General features: G+C 45.2%; 2 protein-coding genes across 2 annotated transcripts in view; one reads left to right on the top strand and one right to left on the bottom strand.

Moving 5' to 3' along the window:
- Nucleotides 1–137: 137 nt before the first annotated feature.
- On the bottom strand, nucleotides 138–22621 carry CASP3 (caspase 3). The gene is made up of 7 exons (XM_075556833.1): nucleotides 22514–22621; nucleotides 14530–14590; nucleotides 13091–13215; nucleotides 7849–7977; nucleotides 4267–4442; nucleotides 3643–3763; nucleotides 138–1930 (listed from the first exon to the last, which is right to left on the bottom strand). Exons 2-7 carry the CDS (start codon nucleotides 14580–14582, stop codon nucleotides 1701–1703), a joined length of 834 nt encoding a protein of 277 aa, XP_075412948.1. The 5' UTR covers nucleotides 14583–14590; nucleotides 22514–22621; the 3' UTR covers nucleotides 138–1700.
- Nucleotides 22622–22732: 111 nt separating this feature from the next.
- Nucleotides 22733–24829, top strand: part of PRIMPOL (primase and DNA directed polymerase) — a 46901-nt gene continuing 44804 nt past the window's right edge. Inside the window, exon 1 of the mRNA XM_075556826.1 lies at nucleotides 22733–22910. The gene's annotated coding sequence lies outside the window, so the exon portion shown is untranslated. The remainder of the gene's footprint in view (nucleotides 22911–24829) is intronic.

The raw sequence follows: 24829 nt of genomic DNA, 5'->3' as shown, positions 1-24829 counted from the left end.
TACCACTTCAAAATATCAGATCAGATTTCTGTTACATCCCCTTTGACATGAGAAAACTTAGCTCTTGGCTAAGAATTTCACTTCCACTTAGTAGCACAACAAAGTTGACGATGAAGACAACAAAAAACTTGAACGTGTTGGCAATTGTGTTAAATTGATATTTTGAAATAAAAATTCAGAATTACAAATCTTTACAAAAAATGGCCACACAGGAATAACTTAAGGATGTCACTACAGGATAGACTTACTATAAAAAGTTACAGACGTCGTCACTATGAAGGAGTCATTTATAAAGGCTGGCATTCCTTTCTTTGAGCAAAGAGAACGTAGACTGGAAACGTCAGAGTAAAAGCCGAAGACGGGAACGGTGCGATGACAGCTACCATATGGGGTGGGGGTGGGGGGGCGGGGGCTGCCGCCCTGCGGCCCCTTCTCGGGCCTTCAGCTTCCTCGTCTCAGGTTGGGTGATTTCCAAAGTCCTGTGTGCCTCGTCCTTTCATTTCAGAGGGCGGCATAAGGTTGTACCAGTTTCCTTTTGATTGTGAACTTCAAGAGAAAATAATGGGCTCAAAATGTTTACCACAAAGAGGTCTTTGACTTTATGGTGGCACCCACTCTTGGGAAATTTCCGCGTGAGAAGCTTCTGGTTTGGTTCCTTGACTGGAAGACTCCTTCCTGCCTTGGAAGTAGCCCCACAGGCGACCCCGGGGGAGCCAGCAGCCTCCTCTGGAGCCACAGTCTGTGGTCTGCCATGTTCCCAAAGGCTGACAAGGGCCGACTTGGGATCTCACCACCTCTGCTCTGATCACCGAGCAGATCGTGATGGATTTATTGCTCTCTTCCTATTGTTGATCGTGCAAGCAAGTTATACACTTTGATATTCTCTAGAGTGGCTTCACCCAAGAAGCATGAAGTTTGAGGTGTTTACATGAATAGCTCACGTATTCTGCTGGTATGGGAACATGAGACTAATTTGCATAGGACAAATGCTAGGAAACTCATGCTGGTAGATAGATCTGTGGCATCTCAGTTGTCCTTCTGTCCCTCCACAAAGGCCGCCTTTCAAAGGGTCAACCCAGTAGGCTCACTCTCTCCAAATGATTCATTTCTTTTTCAGTATTACACATGATTTTTAAACCATAAAGACATGCTCAGGACAAAACATCACAAAGCCACAAGCTCAGGGAAACGCTTGGAAGACACAATTAACCAGGTTAAAAAGTAAAGGTCTCGAGCGTTGGGTCATGCTGGCGGATCCCAGCGTCCCGGGCGCTAGCTCAAGAACGAGAACAAAGTCTTCTGCCGAGAGCGCATTTTTAGAATTCACTCCTGAAGAGCATAGCATTTTCATACTTACTTGAAAATTCAGAACACAGTACCATAGACGTGCTAATTATGAAAGTTGTAAATCTACCATCATCTCTCCTCAACAACAATGATAACACTACTGTTTTAATGTATTCCTAACTAAAGTCAGTTCCGGCTACCTGGCTTTTGGTTTGAGGTAGCTTCAGCGTGGTTCTATGATGATGAAAACAGGCCCACGGGAAGTATTTGATTGGATATAAATGAACGAAGGGAATAAAGTATCTGTAGTTATACTGTTTTTTGTTTTTTTTCCAATTGGCTCACAAAACTGAAAACAAATCTCCACCCTCCCCAAACAAAAACAACCCCCACCCCCACCCCTAAATCTTCCTTCAGTGACTAAAATACAGATCCTTTGTGAGCATGGACATGATGCATGGAATTTGCTTCTTTGCATGAAACGTCGAGTCAAGGGAGTAGGACTCAAACTCGGTTGCGACCTTGCGGTTCACCCGAGTGAGGATGTGCATGAGCTCCAGCTTGTGGGCACACTGCTGCAGCACGGCACACAGCGACTGGATGAACCAGGACCCGTCTTTGGAATTTCGCCAGGAGTAGTAACCTATAAGGCAAAGAGAGCCAAATACCATGGGCATCTGTTTAAGCTGGCGCTGCAGATCATGACATAATCACAAAGATGAGCTGTAAAACGGGGGGATGGGGGTAAGAGGGAAGAATGGGGGGCACATTTGGCTTCTGGTGGTATGTGTCCTGTGCTTTCAGCAAAGGCAGACACTGTGGGCTAATTCTACCATCAGAGCAGTGAGGCTTCTCACTCTCCAGGAGCCCCTTCAACAGCGACAAACAAGAACACATGCAGGAGCAAACAGACCTAAAAAAGATCATTCTGAACAGCATGATGTCTCCAGCAGGTTTCATCTTGCTTTAATGCTGGATGAGCCAAGAGGGGAGGGGGAAAATCAATTGATTTGCCCGCAATTTGTCTAGAGTTCCTGGAGCAAATAAACTCCATGAAGGGAAAATAGTGTCTTTGCTACACTCTCGTTCAAATGAACTAGCCAGGCCCACTGCCTGAAATTGGTCAGTGCGCTCACCTTGGGAGGTGCTAGGAGTGCAGGTTCTGTCGGGGGCGGCTAACCCCCAAATGAAGCCATGTGAAACCACCAGACACCCCATATGGAGAAAATGCACCCTTTCCCCTTTACGGCTGAGGCTTTCTGCTCCTGGGCAAGTCACAGTCTGGAGAGCCCACAGGGGAAGCTCTATAGGGTCACCAATGCGTCGGAATCAGTGGTCTCAACCTTCCTAATGCCGTGACCCTTCCATACAGTTCCTCGTGTGGTGGTGACCCTCATTTGCTACTGTTATGACTCAGGAGACCCCTATGAAAGGGTTGTTTGATTCCCAAAGGGGCCGTGACCCACAGATTGAGAACCACTGGTCTGAATCCACTCAATGGTAGTGTGTGATTTTTTTCAATATATTAAGCATATTTGAAAATGCTGAACTCTTATAAAAAATCCAAGTACTGAGTATAAGATTTAAACAGGTGATAGATCAAGATAGTGGCACAGCACTGTGAATGTCCTTACTGTCACTGAGTCGTACACTTGAAAATGGCCGCACGTTCCTATGTCTGTCTTAATCACCACCAAACCCTCCCCCCCCAATTTCAGCACGAAATGAAGAAATGCGCAATATAAGGGTGACTTTTATGTTATGTGTATCTTACCACTGTCAAACTTGGTGACACCTCGCCGATAAATATTGATTTATATGATGGCATTTCAACACAGCCATTAAAAATGGAGGGTAATATATAATTTCTTAATGTGCTTCTTTCGCTCTTTCTAGTTTTACTGCTCTCTTATATAGTCACAATTATCTTTGTTATTTCCAATCGTCCAAAGGTTTCCTAGAAAGTCTACCTCTCTCCTTTTCCACAGAGTGGGTCAAGTTTTGACTTTGGCCTATGTCACAGTGCAATACGAGGGGTTTCAAGGAGTCTGTGGGGAAATTGCATGATCTTTCCACTGTCTCACACACATCTGTAAGCCCCCTTTACTCTCTGGTATGAAGTTCATGAGTGATGCTGTGCTAGTAAGCTCATTATACACACATATTCAAACATGTCGGTGTGGACATGGATGCACATTTTTCTAATCAAACGTGGCAAGACACGATTTGTTGAGGCTTCTGTATGGTTAAGGTACACTGTAATACTGACCAGCTCTTCAGAGTTCCACTCTGTAATCCATCACAGCAAGAGACCTCAAATCAACACACGACAGACATTATTTGTAATGTTCTTACCAGGTGCTGTAGAATATGCATATAAGAAGTCTGCCTCAACTGGTATCTTCTGACATGTCATGTCATCGTCGATAGCACTGTCAGTCTCAATGCCACAGTCCAAGTCTGTGCCTCTGCAGGCCTGGGTGGTAGAGAAAAAAACAGGGGGTGGGGTGGGTAGGCATATATATATTTTTCTACAAATTAATTACTTCTAAGCAATGCAAAGATGGCGTGAAAATGTGTGTTAATTATGTTTTTTGTTATGTAGAAGTTGAAATTTATGCTGCATCTCTTAGGTGATGGTTTAAATGAAGAAAGAGAGTAAGAATTCAGTAGTGTCAAGGGAATAAATCAATCCCGCAGTGATTGTACCACCGAGTCAGGAGTGGCTGACGGGTCTGTGTGTGGGAATACCCGGTGTGCAATGGTTAGGGCCTTTGGCTGTTACACAAACAGTTAAGTGTTAAGTCCCCCTAGAGACACCTTGGAAAGCCTAGTGATAAACTGCTGAAAATTCAGCTGATGAAAACCCCCCGGGGGGCGGGAGCCCAGTCAGACCCTGCCACTCTCGAGGTCACCGTGAGTGGGACCCCAGCAGCAGCAAGAGGCAGCAGACGGTTGAGGAGCTCAGCTATACTGTACCTGAATAATGAAAAGTTTGGGCTTCCCAGCGAGGCTTCTACAATTATCCCCCCTGAAGAAACGGGTCAGTTTTTTCAGGTCAACAGGTCCATCTGTTCCGTAAATAACGCCTTCATCACCATGGCTGAGGAGCACACACACGAAGCTGCTCCTTCTGCTATGATCCTCCTCGGAAACTTGAAAGGCAGTTGCAAATAAGGAGGCAAAAACAGCCATTTATTCAACAAGATCAACTGTCGGGGAATAGCACAGACACGGAACTAAAGGCTCCACACCTAACTTGGAGCACAGCACCAGCTCTTCAGAGCATTTCAGGGAGCTGGGAAGAATAACGTCGTTAAAAGAACGATTCTTAGCAGATACACAAGATCGGGGCCGGGACAGGGCAATGCAACGACTCGCATACTTCACTCCACGGGCAAGTCAACAAACACGCTGCTGGCACTCCAGCTCACACACGCATGGCTTGTTCTAAGCACAATGCGCTTCGCTCTGCTTCTCTGCTAGGAGATGGCAGCAGACAAGCTCTTTCAGTAACAGACTTTTAAAAAAATAACAATAATTTATAAATTACCTAGGGTTCATGAGGAGCGGGGAAAATGAGGAACTGGTACCAAGGGCTCAAGTAGAAGGCAAATGTTTTGAGACTGATGATGGCAACAATTGTACAAATGTGCTTGACACATGGATGGATGGATTGTGATGAGAGTTGTACAAGCCCCCAATAAAATGATGTAAAAAAAAAGAAAAAACAAATAGACTTGTCAAGTCTTCTTAGGGTTCCTTTAAAAAACAACAGAAAAATGATACCTTTTTGTGCCATGGGGAAAAAACCTAAGAGAACATTTAATAGTTAATACTTAACTTGTTAAGCTTCAGGGCTTTGGGAAGACGTTCACTGATTTTCTTAAGTGATATCAGCCCTTGGCTCCAATTTTTTTTGTTAAATTTTCCTGGTGCAAAAGTAACCTTTGACTGTACTACATTTGTGGGAAAAGACAATGGAGCAGCCCAGTATCATCAGCTAAACAAGGCCAGGGGCTAACTGGAAACCAGAATATCATTTGATCACGTGTTAAGTCCAGGCTGAAGCGGAAGCAAATGAAAAAAGTTCTCCCTCGACAGCCAAAATACAGCCTTGAGTAGATGCCACCAGACTGCTGAGAGCATCCGAAGCGCAGGTTTGACGCATCGAACACCAAAAACAGAAGAGCTGATGAGCTGCGGGGGGACACCAAGAACATCCATCGTCACGGAGAAGGCAGAAGGCTATCGAAGGACGAGCCAGAAAGGATTAACGTGGACGTCAGAAGAGCCTCTGAAACTTGCCCTTGAATGTAAGGTTTCTAAAGCATATGGAATAGATAATGAAATAAGAGACCGGAACAGCCATGTTCGGAGGGCAGCTCGAGAACAGGGTAAAGCGTCACCGTGAGATCATAATGAAAGTGAGCCCAGTAGTCAGAAACCACGGGGAAGCACACACCGTGTGTCTCAGTGGAACAAACCTGGAGGGAGACCGAGGCCTGCAATGCAACACCGAAGGATTCTGTGGGCAAAATACTGAAAGATGCAGGAATCATCAGTAGGGAAAGATACAGTCACCACACGAAAAAAGGTGCAGAAAATTTGAACCATATTACATAACGTGCCAGTAAAATTCTGACGCTAATTCAAAACAGATGCAGCAGTACATCGACCGGGAGCCGTGAGATATGTAAGGCAGATTCAAAACAGGGTTATTGTTGTTGATGTTGGATGGAACTCAGCTGAAAGCCTGAAAGATTTATTAACAACCTTCGCTACGCAGATGACACAACCTTGCTTGCTGAGAGTGAAGAGAACTTGAAGCAATTGCTGATGAACAACAAAGAGAAAAGCACAAGTCCTCACAACTTGACCAGTGGACAATGTCAGGATAAACGGAGAAAAGACTGAAGTTGAGGATCTCATTTTACTTTACGGAAGCAGCAGTTAAGAAATCAAACAATGTGTTTACTGCCCTGGGCAAAATGTGCTGCACGGCACCTCGGTGAGGTGTCAAAGAGCACAGGTGTCAGTTTGAAGATGAAGGTACATCTACCGGTCCCAAGTCCGGGCATTTCAATTGCTTCCCAGGCCTGTGAAAGCTGGACCATGGGTGAGGAAGCCTGAAGCCGAATGGAGGCATGGGAATGAGCGTGCTGGGGAAGACCACTGAGAGGTCCTGGGGACTGCCTGAAGAGCCAGCAGATCCCTAGGGGGTAGTCCCACCCAGAATGCTCAGTAGAAGCAAGGTTGATGAGGCTTGTCTCCAGCACTCTGGACACGTGGTCAGGAGAGATCCTGTCCCTGGAGGGCATTTGCTGGGTAAGGTAGATGGTCCCTGAAAGACCTTCAGTGAACTTGAAGGACACAGTGGCCACAACACCAGTGTTAAATACAGTAACAACTGTAACGATGGTACCAGAGCGGGCGGTGTTTCTCTGCTGTTGTTCATGGGTCCGTGTGAGTCAGGATCGGTCTGACAGCACCTACCAGTTTACAGAAATGCTGCTGCACACCAAACAAGCTTTTAGAAAGAGCAAGCATTTTAAGGAAGGTCAGCAAGACTTCGGGGATGAGTCAAGGAGAGAAGATGTTCCACCTCCTGGAATAAAGAAGTTGTGGTGGAAGTCCAGAGGCTAGGGTGGGAAGGCCACAGAACTACTTACTGCTGATTAGACAGTTGACGAAGGCTGGAGTGTCACATGACTCAGCATTTGCAATTTTATAGAAACATCTTGCCTGCTACTGGCTTTTGGCACGATGAGGGCCAAGAATATACTGTGACGGTCAGCTATATGGAATGAACCGATGCTCACAACAGTCCTTTACGATCCAAGCCAATGACGATGATTTCTATGGAACGCATCCAAACTAAGGACGGACCAATATGACCCAGAGAAAAAGGTCCAATCGAACAAGGGCTTCCAAAGAGATCTCCTGGGCCAGGTAAGGTCAAGACAGTGAAATCAGCTCCAGAGGTTATGGTGAGTGTATTTTGCAATCCAAAATCCTAACTTTCTTAAAGGACATGGGGCAATCACGGGGTCTATTTATAAAGAAGTTTTAAGAAAGCTGAGTAGAAAAAGTCTTGTTGTGCCAAGGGTTCTCCCCCACCACAACCATGTGCCCACCCATTCCCCAGGGTAGCAAGGTCTACTCTCAAGAAAACTTTGTTGGGAGGACTCGCCCGCCCCATCTAGCCTAGAGCCCTGATCTCGCTCCTTCAGACACCTTTTAGTTCATCAGATTCAAACACCATCTTACAGGAAGACGACGAGAGTAGCCGGGCAGTGTCCCAACTGCTGTTTTGATGTGTTATCAATGGATGAGGGTTCAAGGGAGGGTTAGAGAGCATGGACCACTGCTTTCAGAACCGAACAAACCCAGAAGGAGAAGAGGTTGAGGAACAACAGCACCCTATTTTTACATTTTTTGTATAATAAAGGTTCCTATGGTTTTGTAGCAGTATTTGTTGACTCGACCTCATAGGCATAATTCCAGCTAAGGCAAAATATGAAGCTGGCCAGTGAAGGTTAATTCTTGGGCTTCTCTTACCACCGCGCATCAACATCACCATTTCTTCGCGCGAAAGATCATTTTTATTCCGGACTTCATACTTCAAGGTCCCGAAGGTTTTCCTGAGCTCCGCTGCATCTACATCCGTACCAGAGCGAGGTGCCATTTCTTGGAACAGAAAGAATAATCGTAACTGTATTTTAAAAAATAGTAATAACTGCTTTGAAATGAAAGGAGCCGCTCAGTGACAGGCACAGCCTGCCCATCCTGGCAAATGCTCAGAAAATCCTAGTCCTTTGGATCCGTGAATTTTGTTCACGATTATACAAAGCTTGCTTTCTTGGCACATACAGCTTCTCAGTGACTGAAATACAAGTCAGAGCTGACATGCCTATCAAGATGGGCTTTCTTACATAAATCGCTATTTACTCACATAGGGGAATATTGTGCTGCCATCACAGAGACCAAAACTTGCCTTGGTTAAAAATGGTCATGGTCACGGTTTTATTTACTCATTTATTTTAAAAAGACTAGAAGATAATGTGGTCTTTGTTTCGTTAAAAAAATCATATCATATCTACCTGTCTACCTCATATCTACCACATATCTACACACCTGCATCTCATGTATTCAAAGTATATTTAATTCCTTGATTCAAAGTCTTCAAATATCTTAAGGTACATTACTAATTTGATAATACCTTTTCAGGAAGGACAAAACACTACCACATTAATAAGCATTGTAGTATGAGACTCCCTTTAATCCTTCCAACCACCATGAGATAGTGATTACTACTCGATTCATTTGTACAGATGTAAGAAATTCAGCATAAAGGAGTTCAGAAACTTGTCTAAACAAGACTAGGGTTGGACCTTTATGCAGGAGTCCTGGGCTTTTTACCACGCTTTTATATAGTACCATCCACGTAAGAGTATAGATCAATTGCATGATGCAGGCAGATCTCAAAAGTGCTAAAATGTGGCTGTAGTTTAATATGTATCAATAGCAAAAAAGACTATGCTTCTAAAATATTGTTGCTTGTCTCTTTTCTCACCACTTTTCTGTTAAGAGTTCTATAGTAGTCTGATTTACAGTTTCCCCCTTTCATTTTGCCTCTATGATTTCTATATACGAGCACAATTTTTACAAAAATTAAAAAAATCATCATGGTCGTGACACTGGAAAGACGGAGGACCACTTGTAGTTATTTGATAATGCGGATGACCTCTAGGGTTACCTCCTAAGCCTGTGATGGCAAGACCCACTAGGCTTCTAGAGATGGCGGTGAGACCACACCTTCAAATGTTAAACCAGAAAAGCTCACTTGAAGACAAAAGCCATCCATGGATCTAAAATTATTGAGCAGGGGGAGGAGGGGAAGTGAAATAACATTTTGTTTGAGTTGTTCTTTAATGGTGGCAGAAAGCCCCAACTTTCTCCCAGATCAGTTGATGGCTTCAAACTGCTGACCTTGCAGTTAGCAGCTGAACGCGTAACCACTACCCCATCAAAGATCCTTTGTTGTAGTGCTGGTTTTTAACAAGTTAAACATCATAAAATTTTATAGAATGAGAGCATCGTATTATGAGGCAGAATATCTACAAATTGAAAAAAAAAACCAGAAACCCTTAATAAGCAATTTCCGTTGACCTTAATGACTGAAGGTGGTACTTAGACAAAAGCAATTAAAAATGCTGTTACTCAGGTTTAGAGACCCACTTTCAAGGTTTCCTCCTCACTCTTTACGACTAATCTGAGCAACAAATCTTGCATCTCTTTCCAGTGTGTTCTTGCTCTTTTCATGGTCACTGCACCATGGCTCAGCACTCCGAACTTCTGATTTGCCTCTGGAGTGTCCTAAATGGGATTCTCTTCACCTGTGTCTCTCTTTTAAGATTAATTCTAATAGGATTAAAGTATTCATTTGAAGAATTAATATACCATCAATTTCAAAATGGAAGCAGGGAAAAGTCAAGTCTTAACTACCATATATATTCGAGTATAAGCCGAACCGAATATAAGCCGAGGCACCTAATTTTACCACAAAAACTGCATAAAAAATGTGCTGAAAAACTCAGCTTACATGCGAGTATATATGGTATATGCTAAGTGGATATGCCCAGCACATATGACTATATGCTAAGACAAGTAATATGCTACGTGGATGATAATGCCAGGGAGATGAAAAATTTCATGGCAAAATGGAATAGAAAGCAAATGAATTTTCCCCATGAACTTTTTGAAGCCACTCCCCCCATGCTTCTGGAATAAACCATTATGTAACCACTAAAATGACAGATATGAGGCATTATGCAACTTGAAAAAAATGCTTATATTACATTCAGTTGACCAGGCAGGGTATATAATGTTCATTGCAATATTATGAATAAAATTAAGTTTTAAAAATTGTCAGGTAAAAACTACTGGATAAAGACAAGGGGTTTCGCAAAGGTCACGGGAAAATTACACTTTTCCATAGACCTTCTGAAGCCCCATCCAACACACCAAAATAAGAGTTGACTTTTTCTTGAAGGGGAGGGGCGTCTGCAAAGGGTTTTACCGTCTCTCTTCTCTAGATTGGGGACTGAGAAGGGGGTTGCTGGGTGGGCCAGGGAGCAGGCACGTAGAGGGCGGCTGCAGTAGAATGGCAGAGGCACAAACAGCAAACCAGGCTCAGGAGGGAATCAAACAGTGGAGATGGGATGCTTATTCTGCATTAGAAATTTAGTAACAAAGGAAGGAGACAAGAATCCGGCCACAAAGTACAAGGAAGTAAGGCAAAGAAAGGTATCCTTAAGACGGGCTAAGAGTTCCTCAGTGGGAGAACTGAAGAGACAAGAAATAGAAGTAGAGTATTACATCCACTAAGGGCTCAGCCTGGGCAGCCAGACGCACCATGTCCCAGCTAGTGTCCGTCTGTGGGACTCTGCTCAGGACCAAGGTGTTTCTCAGGGTTATTAGAAATATTACCCGAGACAACACCTGCAACATGGTTGAGCCGGAGACGATTATATGGCCCTTCTAGCCACCAACCCTTATGTGCTACATCATCATTCTGGACTCTGCACCTGTGGCTGGGACCCCACTTTGGAGGGTGCTCTCTACTATACTAACGGATAGGCTTAGGGGGGAGTAAGACTTGATTTAAGTAGTGTGTGAACCCAATCACCACCTTGGTTCCCTTAGTGGAACCTTTCAGTTTACTAGAGGGTCATCCTTCTGTGTCCTTGGGAGTCTTGTTGGTACTGGCCTCCATATAGTCGTCTCCTACTCAGCGACCGTGTGCCCGGTCCTGTCCCCTCCCATTGTCCGTAGGGTAGAGTCCATTGTTACAAGCACTGTGTCACTCCATCTCATTGAAGGCCTTCCTTTTTGCTGTCCCTCTACTTTATCCAGTGATTTCCTGCTCCAGGGACTTGTCTCTTCTGTCAGCATGTCCAAAGTACATGAGATGAAGTTCTCCTCCTTGCTTGTAAGGAACATTCTGGATGTACTTCTTCCAAGACAGATTTGTTTGTCCTTTTGGCAGTCCATGGTACTTTCAATACTCTTGGCCAACCCAATAATTCAAATGCACCAATTATTTTTAGGCCTTCCTTATTTAATACCCAACTTTCACATGCATCTAGGGCTGTGGGTCTCAACCTATGGGTTGCGACCCCTTTGGGAGTCGAATGACCCTTTCACAGGGGTTGCCTGATTCATAACAGTGGCAAAATTACAGTTATAAAGTAGCAACGAAAATGACTGTATGGTTGGGGGCGGGGGTCACCACAACATGAGGAACTGTATGAAAGGGTCACAGCAATAAGAAGGTTGAGACCCAATGATCTAGGGTGATGGAAAATGTTGTTGTGACTGGCGAACCTCAGTCCTCAAAGTAACACACTTGCTTTTCAACGCTTTAAAGAGGTCTTGTGCAGCAGATTTAAGAAGCGCAATGAGTACTATGATCTCTTGACTGCTGTTTCCCTGGGTATTGATTATGGATGTAAGCAAGATGAAATCCTTGACAACTTCAATCTTTTCTCGATTCATCCTATTACCTATTGGTACAGTTGTGAGGTTTTTGGTTGACATTGAGTTGTAATGCACACCGAAGGTTGCAATCCTGGATCTTCATCAGCCAATGCTTCAAATTCTCATTTCTGGCAAAAAAGGTTGTTCCATCTGCATGTCCATCCCGATACCATATTCTTCTTATAATACGGCTTCCCTGATGATTGGCTCAGCATAGATTCAATAAGTACAATGAGAGGAGCCAACCCTGACATACACATATCTTTCCTGATTTTAAGCTATATAGTATTCCCTTGTTCTGTTCTCACAACTGCCTCCTGATACATGTGTAAGTCCCACATGCACAAAACGCAATGTTCTGGGATTCTTTTCAAAGTTATCCATAGTTGTTTTTTAAACGATTCACACAGTCAAATGCCTTGGGGTTGTCAATAAAACACAAGTAAACATCTTTCTGGTGTAGAGAATACCATCTGGGCCAGACTATGGGGATGTGGGACAGAGAGGCTGAAGGGCTGGCTTTCCGGCCCATGGAGGCAGAGGCCAAGGGACTGAGAGACTGAGGACCGGAGAGAGACTTGGCTGCGACTAAGACTTGGTTGCTGCAAACAATGACTGTGTCCTTACTGTATGCTGATCCTGACTTGTGGTAATCTGTTAACTTTCTGAATAGCCCCCTGTAAGTGTGAGTTTTGTCCGTGTGTACTGTGCGGCCATTGTAATGAATTATCGAGCCTGGAAAAGAAGAATGCTGTGGGAGCAATGGCTGGTATGAGAACAGGGCAGCGAAGGGTGGAAGGGAAAGGCATGTCTGACCCCTGCCTCGTGTCAATGGGGAAGCCAGAGGTCAGGTGTGTCCACCTCCACTGCTGTTTATCAGAAGGGTTTGCTAGTTCTTGGAAAGCTGAGAGGAAAAAGAATCAAGTTAACAGAAAAGTCAGGGTGTGCAGACAGGAAGGTAGCATAACGATAAGAGGATCGTCTCTGGAAGACAGGGATTTTGAAGCTAGGTACAAAAGTTATGAACTTGTGTTATAGGAGAAGCTTCAAAAAGTTCATGGAAAAGTGGAATTAAAGGTAAAGGGATGTTTCCAGGAACTTTTTAAAAACCCCACATATGACCTGTGGTATACTGTCCCGTGTCTACTTCATGTTTACCCTCCGTTATGTTCTTCTGACTAATAACATTTTAATACTGGTTTTTAACATGTCAAATGGAACACATATGCAAAAAGGTTTGAAGACCATGTAAGATACATACTTGTGCTTGAATGGAAGTTTTTGTTGTTAATTATTATACATAAGCCCATCTCGGGATAATCCATTTTGTAACTACTGTCCAAGGGGACACTGGGGTCTCCTGATTTGCTTCCATGGAAGATCTTCCTGTTTAGAAATCAAACAATAGTTGACAGAGTTAGAAAGGATCTATGCTGCTATATATTCGTAAAAATTTTAACTCAAAAGAACACCTGCTGGGTCTTGAACGTTATGAGGACAGGCTGAAGGCTTGCCTCACTGAAATTTCACAATCATAGGTTTTGCAGAAGAGGAAAGACACGGTTAAGTAATGTCCTGGGGCTGGTGCAGCCATGAAGGACACGAGCTGGGGTTGAAAGCACCTCTTGGACTTCCAAGCTCACACTTTTGATCTGTATGTTTCTATTTTCTTCTAAATGCTAACACACTCCCGGTCGAATAGATTAAACTTAAAGAAATTATTGTAGCTTTGGTGAAGTACTGTATACACTCGAGTATAAGCTGACCCGCCTATCAGCCAAGGCACCTAATTTAACCACAAAAACGGCGTATGTGCTGAAAACCTCAGCTTACACACGAGTATATACAGTATTTTATCTTTCCAGGTTGGAAGAAAATCTTGAACCCAAACCCAGGTCACTGCCATCGAGTTGATTTTGACTCACAGCGACCTCATAGGACAGCGTTCAACTGCTGTGTAGGTTCCAAGATGCTGCTAACTCTTAATGAGGAACAGAAAGCCCTGTCTTTCTCCCTTGGAGCAGCTGGTGGTTTTGACTCACAGTGCCACCAGGACTCTGGAAACTTTGGCTTCGAGGATGGATAGTCTTTTGGATCTGGGGCAGTCACTCAACTCTGCTGCTGAAAGGAGCCCTGACTAAATGCTGTCACAGGGGCACGGCTGTGCTTTCATTAACCGGGCAAAAAGGGAGCCTAAGCCTGACCTTTGACCTGGACACAAATTAGGAAACCACAGGTCAGACAAAACCCAACACCAAACCGACTGCACCAAGTCAATTCTGGCGCACGGAGGCCTCATGTTTAGGGGCCCTGCGCCCCAGTTTCACTGGCTGGCTTTCTCAATAGTGCTCTGCCTGGTGGCTTTCTACACGCCTCTTTTATCCACTTCACAGTTCCATGAAAATGTTAAAGATGAGATTCCAAGAGGTCAAATTCACCGTGTAAGGCCACACAGCTGCTGGGGGAACCCACCTTGATCCATAAAGACCAAATGTAATACCCCAGCCTTCCCCACTTCTCAAACGTCGCCATCTAAGGAGGCTTTTGAAGGTTTGTGGGAAAACTTCACTATCTTTTAATTCAATTTTCCCAAGAACTTTTCAACGTTCCCTTGTCTAAATATATACACATTAAAAAAAAATCACTTTATTGGGGCTCGTACAACTCATCACAATCTATAGATTCTACTTGGATACTCACGCTTCCAAACTCTTGACAGATTTCGAATCCACAGAGTTTTCACTGGTCTCCATGTTATTAACTAGAATGAAAATAAAGTTAGTCAGTATCAGCCATCATAAAGCCACTCCATGATGTTCGCTATCCCAATGCTTACTTCTCCACACGAACAATTTATATGGACATTTTGTACCAGAGCTTACATCTGGTTGGGTGCTTACATCTTATGAGTTGGGTGCTGACCACAAGATCAGTAGTTCAAGACCACCAGCTGCTCCACGGAACAAAGACAGAACTTTCTACTCCCATAAAGATTTACAGCCTCGGAAACCCACAGGGGCAGTTGTGGCCTGTCCTACAGGGCCATTATGAGTTGGAATTTACTTGACAGTGGTGAGTTTTTCGGAAGCTTGCAGAAGTCGATGGTTTATAGTGGAATTCCTAAATCTATTTGTGAGTCTCCAAGTAATTCAACCTCCACTAAATTCTGACCACTTACTCTGCAATATAAATATCTTGCTCTCAGGCAGTGTACACAGAGTGGACTAATTACTGCGACATCACTAGCCTGACCAGGAAGGGTAGCCTACCCCTAAAGGACTTGTCTGAGGGGGCCTCTGAAAGAATTCAAGTGGGCTACTAGAGTCCATGGTCGCAATTCATCCTGCCTGCCCTAGTCTGGGGAGTCTGCATCTATCTGCTCTTCTGGCGAGCACAGCGGTTCTCAACCTGTGGGTCGAGACCCCTTTATGGATAGAACGACCCTTTCACAGGGGTTGCCCGATTCATAACAGTAGCAAGATTAGTTATAAAGCAGCAACGAAAATAGTTTTATGGTAGGGGGGGATGTCACCACAACATGAGGAACTATATTAAAGGGTCAAGGCATTTTTGTGATGCGATCTCTTGATTGATACATTGTTCAGGCACCATTCTCCTAATTTCCTTTAGTTCTATGTCTATGTTCCCCCTCTATCTCTTAATGCACATTTCAGACAACTGAGTAGAAACTGCCTGTCCAGTCAACTCCAGGGGTCCTGTTGGTGCAGTGGGTTACGTGTTCGGTTGCAAACTAAAAGCTCAGCGGTTAGAAACCATCAGCTGCTCCAGGGGAGAAAGATGAGGCTTCCACACTCTAGTAAAGAGTGACAGTCTCAGAAACCCACAGGGGCAGTTTTACCCTGTCCTCCTGGGTCACTTATGAATGGGTCAGAATTGACTCAATGGCAGTGATTTTGAAGAGTAAACCCCATGTCTGGGCCTCCTCGGTAGTTGAGCTATGGATTGAAACGATGTTCCAGCGCTAAGCCCAGGTCCCTGTGAACATGACCCTGTTTGGAACGAGGGTCCCTGTACACGGTTTCAGTTATGCTGACGGAACAGTGTGGGTCTTACTCCAAGCTGAGGGGTGTTCCACAAGCGAGCAGGAGATACAGGGAAAGGGCGTTCTGAAGATGCAGCTGGAAAAACAAATAGCTGGGAGCTCCCAGAGAAACAGAGGCAAGAAAGGTCTTTCCTGGGTTCCTTGAAATGCACGGCGAACTGAGACTATACATTTTGGTTGTTTAAACACCCCCACCAAAATGTAGTTACTTTATTACGGTAGCCTTAATAAGCTAATACAGTTTACAATGCTTTTAAGACTAAAAAAATTCTAACAACAATCAGCTTATAACAATGCCAACAAAGGGAGCCCGGTTGTGAGTGGGGTAGAATGGCAATCTACATCTACCAGGATTGAGGTTGCCAATCCGGCTCTTAACCTGTCTCAGAAGGATCAGGAGTGACAAAGCTGCAGGTATCCCCTTTAATGAAAGTGATCCTGTACCTGCCCCGGCTAGCCACCTTTCTCTTTCAGACATTCACCAAGTCTGGGTGAGGCACAAGGAACTTTACACACACTAATTCTCAGTGGGCAGCTCACAAGTCAAACCTACTGGTGGGAGATTAAGATAACGTTGTTCTTAACTCATCAACTAGAGAACAGTTACAGGCTGACTAATGAGTCTGGAAACAGACAAATACCGAATACATGGTATATCGATATTATATTGCAGTCCATGAAAAAACATCACCAGCATTTCCAGACTATAGAATATCTGCATCAAAACAGTGGGAAATGAAAGGGGCTGAGTAGTTATTGAAAGGCAACCTGGCCCTCTTGCCAGTGTGCTTCCTGGCCCCCTGGTCTGCTCCATAATTGGTCCTTTACATGTTCAGGGACCCCAAAGCTCCCCAGCACCACCAATCCAACCCTAGAGTTCTCAGCAGGTACTTCTGATGCAAACAGTACAGAAACTCTTTGAATGAAATTCAGACTTCAACCACCTTTTAACTCTTGACAGCAATAAAATAATTCTCTCCTTGCAACTGGTAATAGAGGCTTTAACTTGGAATCAGCTTTCCAAAATCATTTCCTTATTGGCTCAGATCAATAAATTTCATTGAAATATGATGATATTTTTCATGCAACAAACCAATCAGTTCTTCAAAGTGAAAGAAAAAAAAAAGAAGCTCAAATCAATCTTAATTTAAGTATTTAAAATATAGTCATATCTGGGATGAAGCATGAGATTCATCCTTGTTTTAGTAAAGTTACTGGCTGAAAGATAAAAATACATGAATTCTTCTAGAATAGAGAAATGGACATAATTTCCTTCATGGTAGTATCTGAATGATACATAATTAACAGTCTCAGTTGACCTTAGTATCCTACTTTGACTCCTCATCACATCAGACACATGCACGTGCATACTTGCTCCTCACTGGTTGTCACCATCCACACGCCCCGCCCCTCCCTCCTCCAGGAAGGCACCAAGTTCACAGTCCTGGGAGGAGACCTTTGGTTTTTGCAGTCCCTGAAGTGCTACAGCAAGCATGACCTCACCTATATTAGCTAACGCCTAGCTGAACTATACAAACTCTTCTGGGATGGTGATCTCATCTTAAAAGGATTACAAAGTTACCTCCTGAGGGAAACAGTTACTACTTAAGATTTCAGAACAGTCTTAATTTGACAGATCACTAAGAGAGAAAATAAACAAAGATGTGTGTAGGGGAGGGGGGCGGAGAATGCTTAAGAATATATCCTGATCCCATAATTACTTGAAGCACTTCCTGAGACGATAAAGTGTAGCTTGGTAGCATTTCAGGATGCTGATGAAACAAGTAGACCAAGTGACCGCAGATGGCCACCTAGACTGAGGTCGTATCACTTCTCCAGTTCCTGTCTGACTGCCCTGCTCCCCCAACGTGTTACCCTGAAACCCCAACAGGCAGCTCTTCATCATTTTTTTTAAAAAAATCATTTTATTGGGGGCTCGTACAATTCTTATCACAATCCATCCATCCATTGTGTCAAGCACCTTTGTACCTTTGTTGCCATCATCATTCTCAAAACGTTTGCTTTCTACGTGAGCCCTTAATATTAACTCCTCACTTTCCCCCTTCCTCCCCCTCCCTCATGAAGCCTTGATAATTTATAAATTATTATTTTGTCTTATGTTACACTGTCCGACATCTCCCTTCACCCACTTTTCTGTTGTCCATCCCCCAGGGAGGAGGTTATATGTAGATCCTTGTAATCAGTTCCCCCTTTCTACTCTACTTCCCTCCACCCTCCTGGTATGGCCTCTCTTAACACTAATCCTGAGGGGACCATCTGTCCTGGATTCCCTATGTTTACAGTTCCTATCTGTACCAGTGTACATGCTCTGGTCCAGCCGGATTTGTAAGGTAAGAATGGGATCATGATAGTGGGGGGTGGAGGGGGGAGCATTTAGGAAGCAGCTCTTCATCATTGTGGACATCTCACACTGGGTTTTCCCAAAGAGGTTTCAAGTTTTAATGTTCTGCTTACATTGTAGACTACTAGACATTGAATACAAAATAAAGCAGAATCAATTATCTAGGGAATTAAGGCAATTAAAAATTAGTTTCTAATGCGGAAATGTCTATACCGATCTACAAATCATTGTTTAAGGGGGCAGGGAATCCATCTGCTACTAAACTATTGTTTAATACTTTGTTTATGGTAGTGATTTCAAAAGGACGCATTATATTAGTACACCAGCTCCAGCAGTTTCTATCACCGTGGCTGCCTTGGCATCTGTCCTATATGGAAAACTTGAGGTATGAGATCAAACCTGGTATCTGCCCTAAAAGTAAAAACACACCTGTCATCAAGTAGATTGGAACTCACAGTGATTCTGCAGCACAGAGGCAAAGTGTCACTGTGGGTTTGAATATGGGTAGCACACCCCCGTGCTTAACCCAGGATGCCACTAGGGCTCCTTCAGGGTTTTAAATCTCAGAATGAACACAGAAGAACCTATACTGTGGATTTCTTAATTATCCCCATGAATTTTAATACTTTGAAAAGTTCATTAAAAACACTTAACCAAACAGAGAAAAGGATCAATTCCATATGTGATTTCAGTAGGTGACAGTGTTCTATTAGATGTTGCTGTTAGACCCCACTGAGTCAGTTCTGACCCATGGCGACCTTACGCAGAACAGAATGAAACACTGCCTGGCCCCGCACCATCCTCACAATTGTTCCTGGGTTTGAGCCCATTGTTGCAACCACTGTCATCTATCTCATTGGAGGCCCTCCTCTTTCTCACTACCCCTTTACTTTACCCAACATGATGTCCTTCTCAAGGGACTGGTATAAGATGTTATTGTTCCCATTTTATAATTCAATCGCCTAAGAGTTAGAGAAGTTAAACAACTTGCCAAACTTTTCAGTGGCAGAATTAGAATTCAAACCATGAACTTACTGGAGAGGGACCAAAAGACCAAACTCACTGCCATCAAGTCTCTTCTGACTCAGAGACCCTATGCGACAGGGCAGAACTGCCCCTGTGGGTTTCCGAGACGGTAACTCTTTCAGGAAGTACAAAGTCTCATCTTTGTCCAGTGGAGCAAGTGGTAGTTTTAAACTGCTGACCTTGTAATTAGCAGTCCCACTAACCCATCGGCACCTCCTCTACACCTAAGTGGCAGGTTAAAAATTGGGCTGCTGACTCCCAGACTGGCTGTTCAAATCCACTCACTGCTCTGAGGGAAAATGATGAGGCTGTTGGCTCCTAGAAAGATTTAATCTCAGAAACCCTAGGGGGTAATTCTACTGTGTCCAATGGGGAACTCTGCATTGAAATCCACTCCTGGGCCAGCGGTTTTGAGATTTGTTGTTGTATAGGGATCATACAGAAATGAAAAATATTAAATATAATTTCAAGAAAGGGACCCAAGTCCACAACGTCAAAAGCTTCTCACTCAGAAGAGACAAACAGTAACTAAGATGGCAGGATCTGACTGCAGACTGAAATAGCACAGAATGCACTCACTCTAAGAAATAAAGAAGATGAGGTGATGATTATGCAGTTTCTAATTCAAGCGGCTGATTTCCTCCTGAAAGTCATTTGGGTGGGACTTATAATGATGACTAGAAGAGTCATACTAAATAATTCACTGCACTGGAAATATGTCTTTGGGGAAAAACAAAATAAAATTGCAACTAAGCTTAGTTGCAATTTCACCACCAGCACATTCAAAGTGGAAGAGTGCATTGTGATAAAAGACTGGTTTAATGGCCAAGAGCCCTGGTGGTGTCTTTTATGTGTTGGGGGCTGCTAACTGAAAGGTTGGCAGTTCGTAACCACCAGCTGCTTCATGGGAGACTGAAGAGGGTTTCTACTCTTGTCATGATTTAGTTTCAGACACTCACAGGAACACCTCTCTACACTGCCCTAGGGGCTCACTATGAGTTGGCATCAACCAGGAGGCAGTGGGTACTACCTAGCTTAGGACTTGCACCACTACCTTGCATATTGAAATTGTTCACTTGCATTATTCCTTTCTAACCCAAATCTTTTCATTAGGATTTCCTGTATCACACTAAAATCGACAGAAAGCCTAATACTGTAAACCCATTCATCCTGGAAGAAGGGAGGCCAGAGTGCTCTCCTCGGAGGCAAGGATGTCGAGACTCCATCTGACATACTTGGACATGATGCCGAGAGGCCAGTCCCCGGAGAAATACATCATGCTTGGTAAAATAGAGGGAGATGGAAAAGAGGAAGGTCCCCCAGGAGACAGAGTGTCACAGTGGCTTCAACAAAGGGCTCACGCATAGGAACCACTGTGAGGATGGAGCAGGACTGGGCAGTGTTGTGTTCTGTTGTACATAAGGTCGCTCGATGGCACTCAACCACACTGTAATAAAAACACAAACCATGGGCATTCATGGAGACATTTCCTGGCACCAGGTCCTGGAGATAGAGAAAATCACTGAGGATAGCCGAGTCCCCACGCCCCAGAAGCGTATTTACAATCTAGAAGGGGAGATCATACACAAGCAACTGCAAGGGAGATGACATTTCTTTCTCTCCTAGGAAAAATAGGAGTCAAAAGAACATCCAGCAGCACTGAAGTATTTAGTGAGAACAGAAGGATAAGTCGGTGTTTCTCCAGCAAAAGTGATATATGGCAGACACTCCAGTCATGAAGGTCAACATGGCTGTATAGAAAGTGAAACTGTGAAGGTAAGCTATTAGGCTTGGAGGGTAGGCCAATCTGACTTGGGCCGGATGACACAGTGTTCAAACGATGAGCCACTCTGAGGAAGAAAGACAGGCCGGCTGCTTCCGTAAAGCTTCACGGACTTGGCAACCCGATGGGGCAGTTCTACCCTGTCCTGTAGTGTCATCAGAAGACACACACAGTGATCAGATGCAATATGAGGGCAAAGGCAACAAACCAAAACCCACACCAAACTCACCACCGTGGAATCCATTCCAACTCTTGGTGGCCCTCTCCGGGGTTTTAAAGGCTGTAAATCTTGATGGGCACAGAGCCTGAACTCTATCCCACGGGGCAGCAGCTGACCTCATGGTTAACAGTTCAATGCTTACCCCACAGGCCACCAGGCTCCCCAAGGGCACAGGCAGGGGGTGGGGGTGGAAAGACCTGAGAAGAAAGGGCTGTAACTAGGGACAGTCTACACTCCAGACTCTAGCGTGTTGCTTAAATCTGATGGAGGGAAGTGGGGAGATATGTCAGATGTTTAGGAAGACCACACAGTGGCTGACTGGGGGTGGGGGGGGGGACTAGGCATGGAGGCGGGAGGAGGTGGTGATGGAGGTAGTTAAGAATAACCTTTGGTTTCCATGGTTGATGACAATTACTGAGAAGGGGCAAAGATGAGGCGATTTCGGGGCGGGGGAAGGTTGGCTTGCGAGTAGATTCACTGGAAAAAAAACCTGGGTGATTAGTCTGGGAAAGAAACCCTGGGTTAAGCACCGGCTGCTAACTAAACGGTTACCACAAGCTGGCCCAAGATCAGCCGGAGAAAGATGAAGTACTGCGGTTCAGTAGAGGCTACGGTAGGTGAGTTCTACCCTGGGCTAAAAGGTGGGTTCCGGTGTCGGAAAGGTATTCTTATTCAATAGGGCTGGAGGGGATTTCCACGCAGACCTTAAACGACTCTGACCACGCATACAGCCATTGGCATCAGCAGGAAGGATCCTGGGAAATGTGTGGGTCTGAAATGGAATGGAAGCTTGAAAAGAGCTCTCTGGCAAAGCTCAGTCCCACAATCAATCCAGCAGGCACAGAACAGCGCCACGTCCCAGCGCCCGCGCCCCACGCTCAGCACCCAGCCGGCCGGCCGCGCGCCCTCGGGGCACCATTTCCCAGGGCGCTCCTCCTCCCTCCCCGACCCAACCCTCGGTCTGCGGCCTCCGACGCGGCCAACTCGCCCGCATCCTGCCCGGCTTCCGCCCCCCGAGCCGAGGCGCCCCCGGCCGGGCCGCGCGCTCCGGCGCTCGCTCGGCACCCGGCGTCGTGGCCAGACAAAGGACCCGCCGCCCGGAGCGTGCCCTTTTCCTCCGAGTCCCCGAGGCCGCTGCGGATCCAGCAGGTGCCGGCCCGAGGCGGGGAGGACGGAGGGCGCGGGCCCGGGTGACAGGGCCTCGGAGCGAAGGCTGCGGGCGACACTCACCGCTCGGCGTCGGCAGCGCCACCAGGAAAACACCCTCCTGCGCTCTGCGCTCCGCACTCCGGCTCGGCTTCCGCTGCGCTCCCGCTGGAGCCCGAAGCTGGCGGCAAGGCCCCGCCCCGCTGGCCCCGCCCCCACGCCGGTAGCCTATCGGCCGAGCGCGCTCCCCTTCCCGCCCCGCTCGGGCCACGCCCCTAGCCACGCCCCCGGATCCGCCGGCGGCGGCGCCCCACCCCCTTCTTCTGCGATCCCGGGAGCTTCCGCCCCAAGCGCGCGGTTTCTGAAGGTAAACTGAGGGATGCCCGCCGGCCGTGCCGAGTCCGAGGAGCGGAGGGCAGGGAGTCGACGCCTGGCCTAACGCCCAGTCTGTGATGAAGGGGACAGATCGGAACCTGCACTGGTAACCTCTTCTTCCTCTCTGACCAGCCGCCTTTCCTTCTGTTACCCGCCTGTGTTCTCCCCAGATCAAGAGCTTTCATTGACCTACTGGTTCTTGCCTGTGTGGGGTCATGAACTTATTTCAGAGCATGATGCGAACTATGAGCCGATTTCCCAGGAAAGTATGCGTGAGCATGGCATTCTGCATAGCATTGCATGAGGCTCTGGCATTCTGCAGAAGAACTAGCCTGCCTGCCCCACCACTTTTGCCTACTTCACTGTGAGTCAGGGCCACACGGGTGCCTAAAATACACAATTATATATCGGGCTACCATTTTTGAATGCTTATCCCAAGCCCTTACCTTTCCACTATCTATTTTATTGTTGTATTCTTTGAACAACGTTTCGAAGTAGGAATTCTCCAACCCACCAAGGCTTATTAAGTTTGTTTTTGTTTATAAGACACATGAGTCAACCATAGATCTCAGAGGTAAGTTTAGGCCTCTCACACACATGAAGGGATCCACATGAGCCAGGCTCAACTTTGCTAAAACTGTTTTTGATCTTTTAAAATTCCTTCCTCAGTGCCATCGAGTCAATGCCAACTCATAGCCACCTATAGGTAAGGGTCCTTGCTGAGACTGGAACTCCTCATGGCAGTCAGAAGCCCTGTCTTTGTCCCACAGAGCAGCGGCTGGCTTCAAACTGCCAACCTTCTGCATGTGTAACCAATGTGTAACCACTACACCGCCAAGGCTCCTGTTCCCAGACTGAGGAACCAATGTTTTGTGGTCCTTTTTTTTGCTGTAGCAAAAGTGAGGGACAGGACTCATTCCTAGCAGTGGCTCAGCATGACAGTGATTCTCAAGGAGGTGACAGGGATAGTTGAACAAGCCTTCTTGACCCAACGCTGATGCCCAAACCCATTGGGTTCACTAGGGTTTCTTCACCCAGTGGGGTAACTTATGGTGTCACCCCTTCTACACTCACCCAACCTGGACCTTCTCCCTAAGCAGACTATATAGAATCCTTAGATAGGAATGCTTATAATCATGCATACATAACAACTAGTCATAAATTCCTTAGTGTATTATTTCATAGAGGGTGTTAATGAGCCAAATCTGTAGCTGGTCAGTGGCCTCAATGAAAAATCCTAGTCCATTCAGCTCACTAAGATATAAGGTATAGATTTAGATGTCAATTTCATTCTTAACTACTTCTAATTTTCCTAGACTCCTACCTCACATATTCCACATTCCAATTATTCACTGATGTTTAGTTATTTCTTCTTCTTTGGATTCGTGCACCATCAGCCAATAAAGGCCCCAACGCTTCACCTGTCTATTAAGACCGACTCTACTTTGAGGCGCCAGCTCTGCTCCAGTAGTATTTTGAATGCCTTCCAACCCGGGGAGCTCATTTTCCAGGACGCTATCAGACAGTGTTCCACTTTCATTCGTAAGATTTTTACTGGCCAGTGCACCACCAGCTTCTTAATCTGTTTTCATCTGGAAGCGCTGCTGCATTCTGGCTGCCGTGGGAGACCCTGCTGATATTTGAAATATTGGCAGCATATCTTCCAGCATCACAGTAATATGATGCAAACCACCAAAGTATGACAAAGTGACATAAAAGTGGTACTAATGACCATACTGTTGTATCTAAAACCCCAGAATATGTGACATAGCCAGCAACTATGAACGCGCTGGTAGCAACAATGAGAACCATGCCATCTAATTAGCGCATGCAGACCAACCACGTAATTGGAAGCCTCAATCTAACAATGTAAAAATAAAGAAGCTAATTACCATTGCGTTTTACCTTATATATTAAGGTATAATTTTAATGAACATTGTAAGTTAAATTTATGAAAAATATTTTTGTGCCTCTAGTAAAGTACAGGAATATTTTTATAAAGAATAATAAGTTGCTGCCAAAAAA

The sequence above is a fragment of the Tenrec ecaudatus genome, chromosome 8, assembly GCF_050624435.1.
Source record: "Tenrec ecaudatus isolate mTenEca1 chromosome 8, mTenEca1.hap1, whole genome shotgun sequence".
Taxonomy (NCBI): Eukaryota; Metazoa; Chordata; class Mammalia; order Afrosoricida; family Tenrecidae; genus Tenrec; species Tenrec ecaudatus.
Note: the sequence above shows the minus strand (reverse complement) of the source record. Positions and strands in the feature narration are given on the sequence as shown.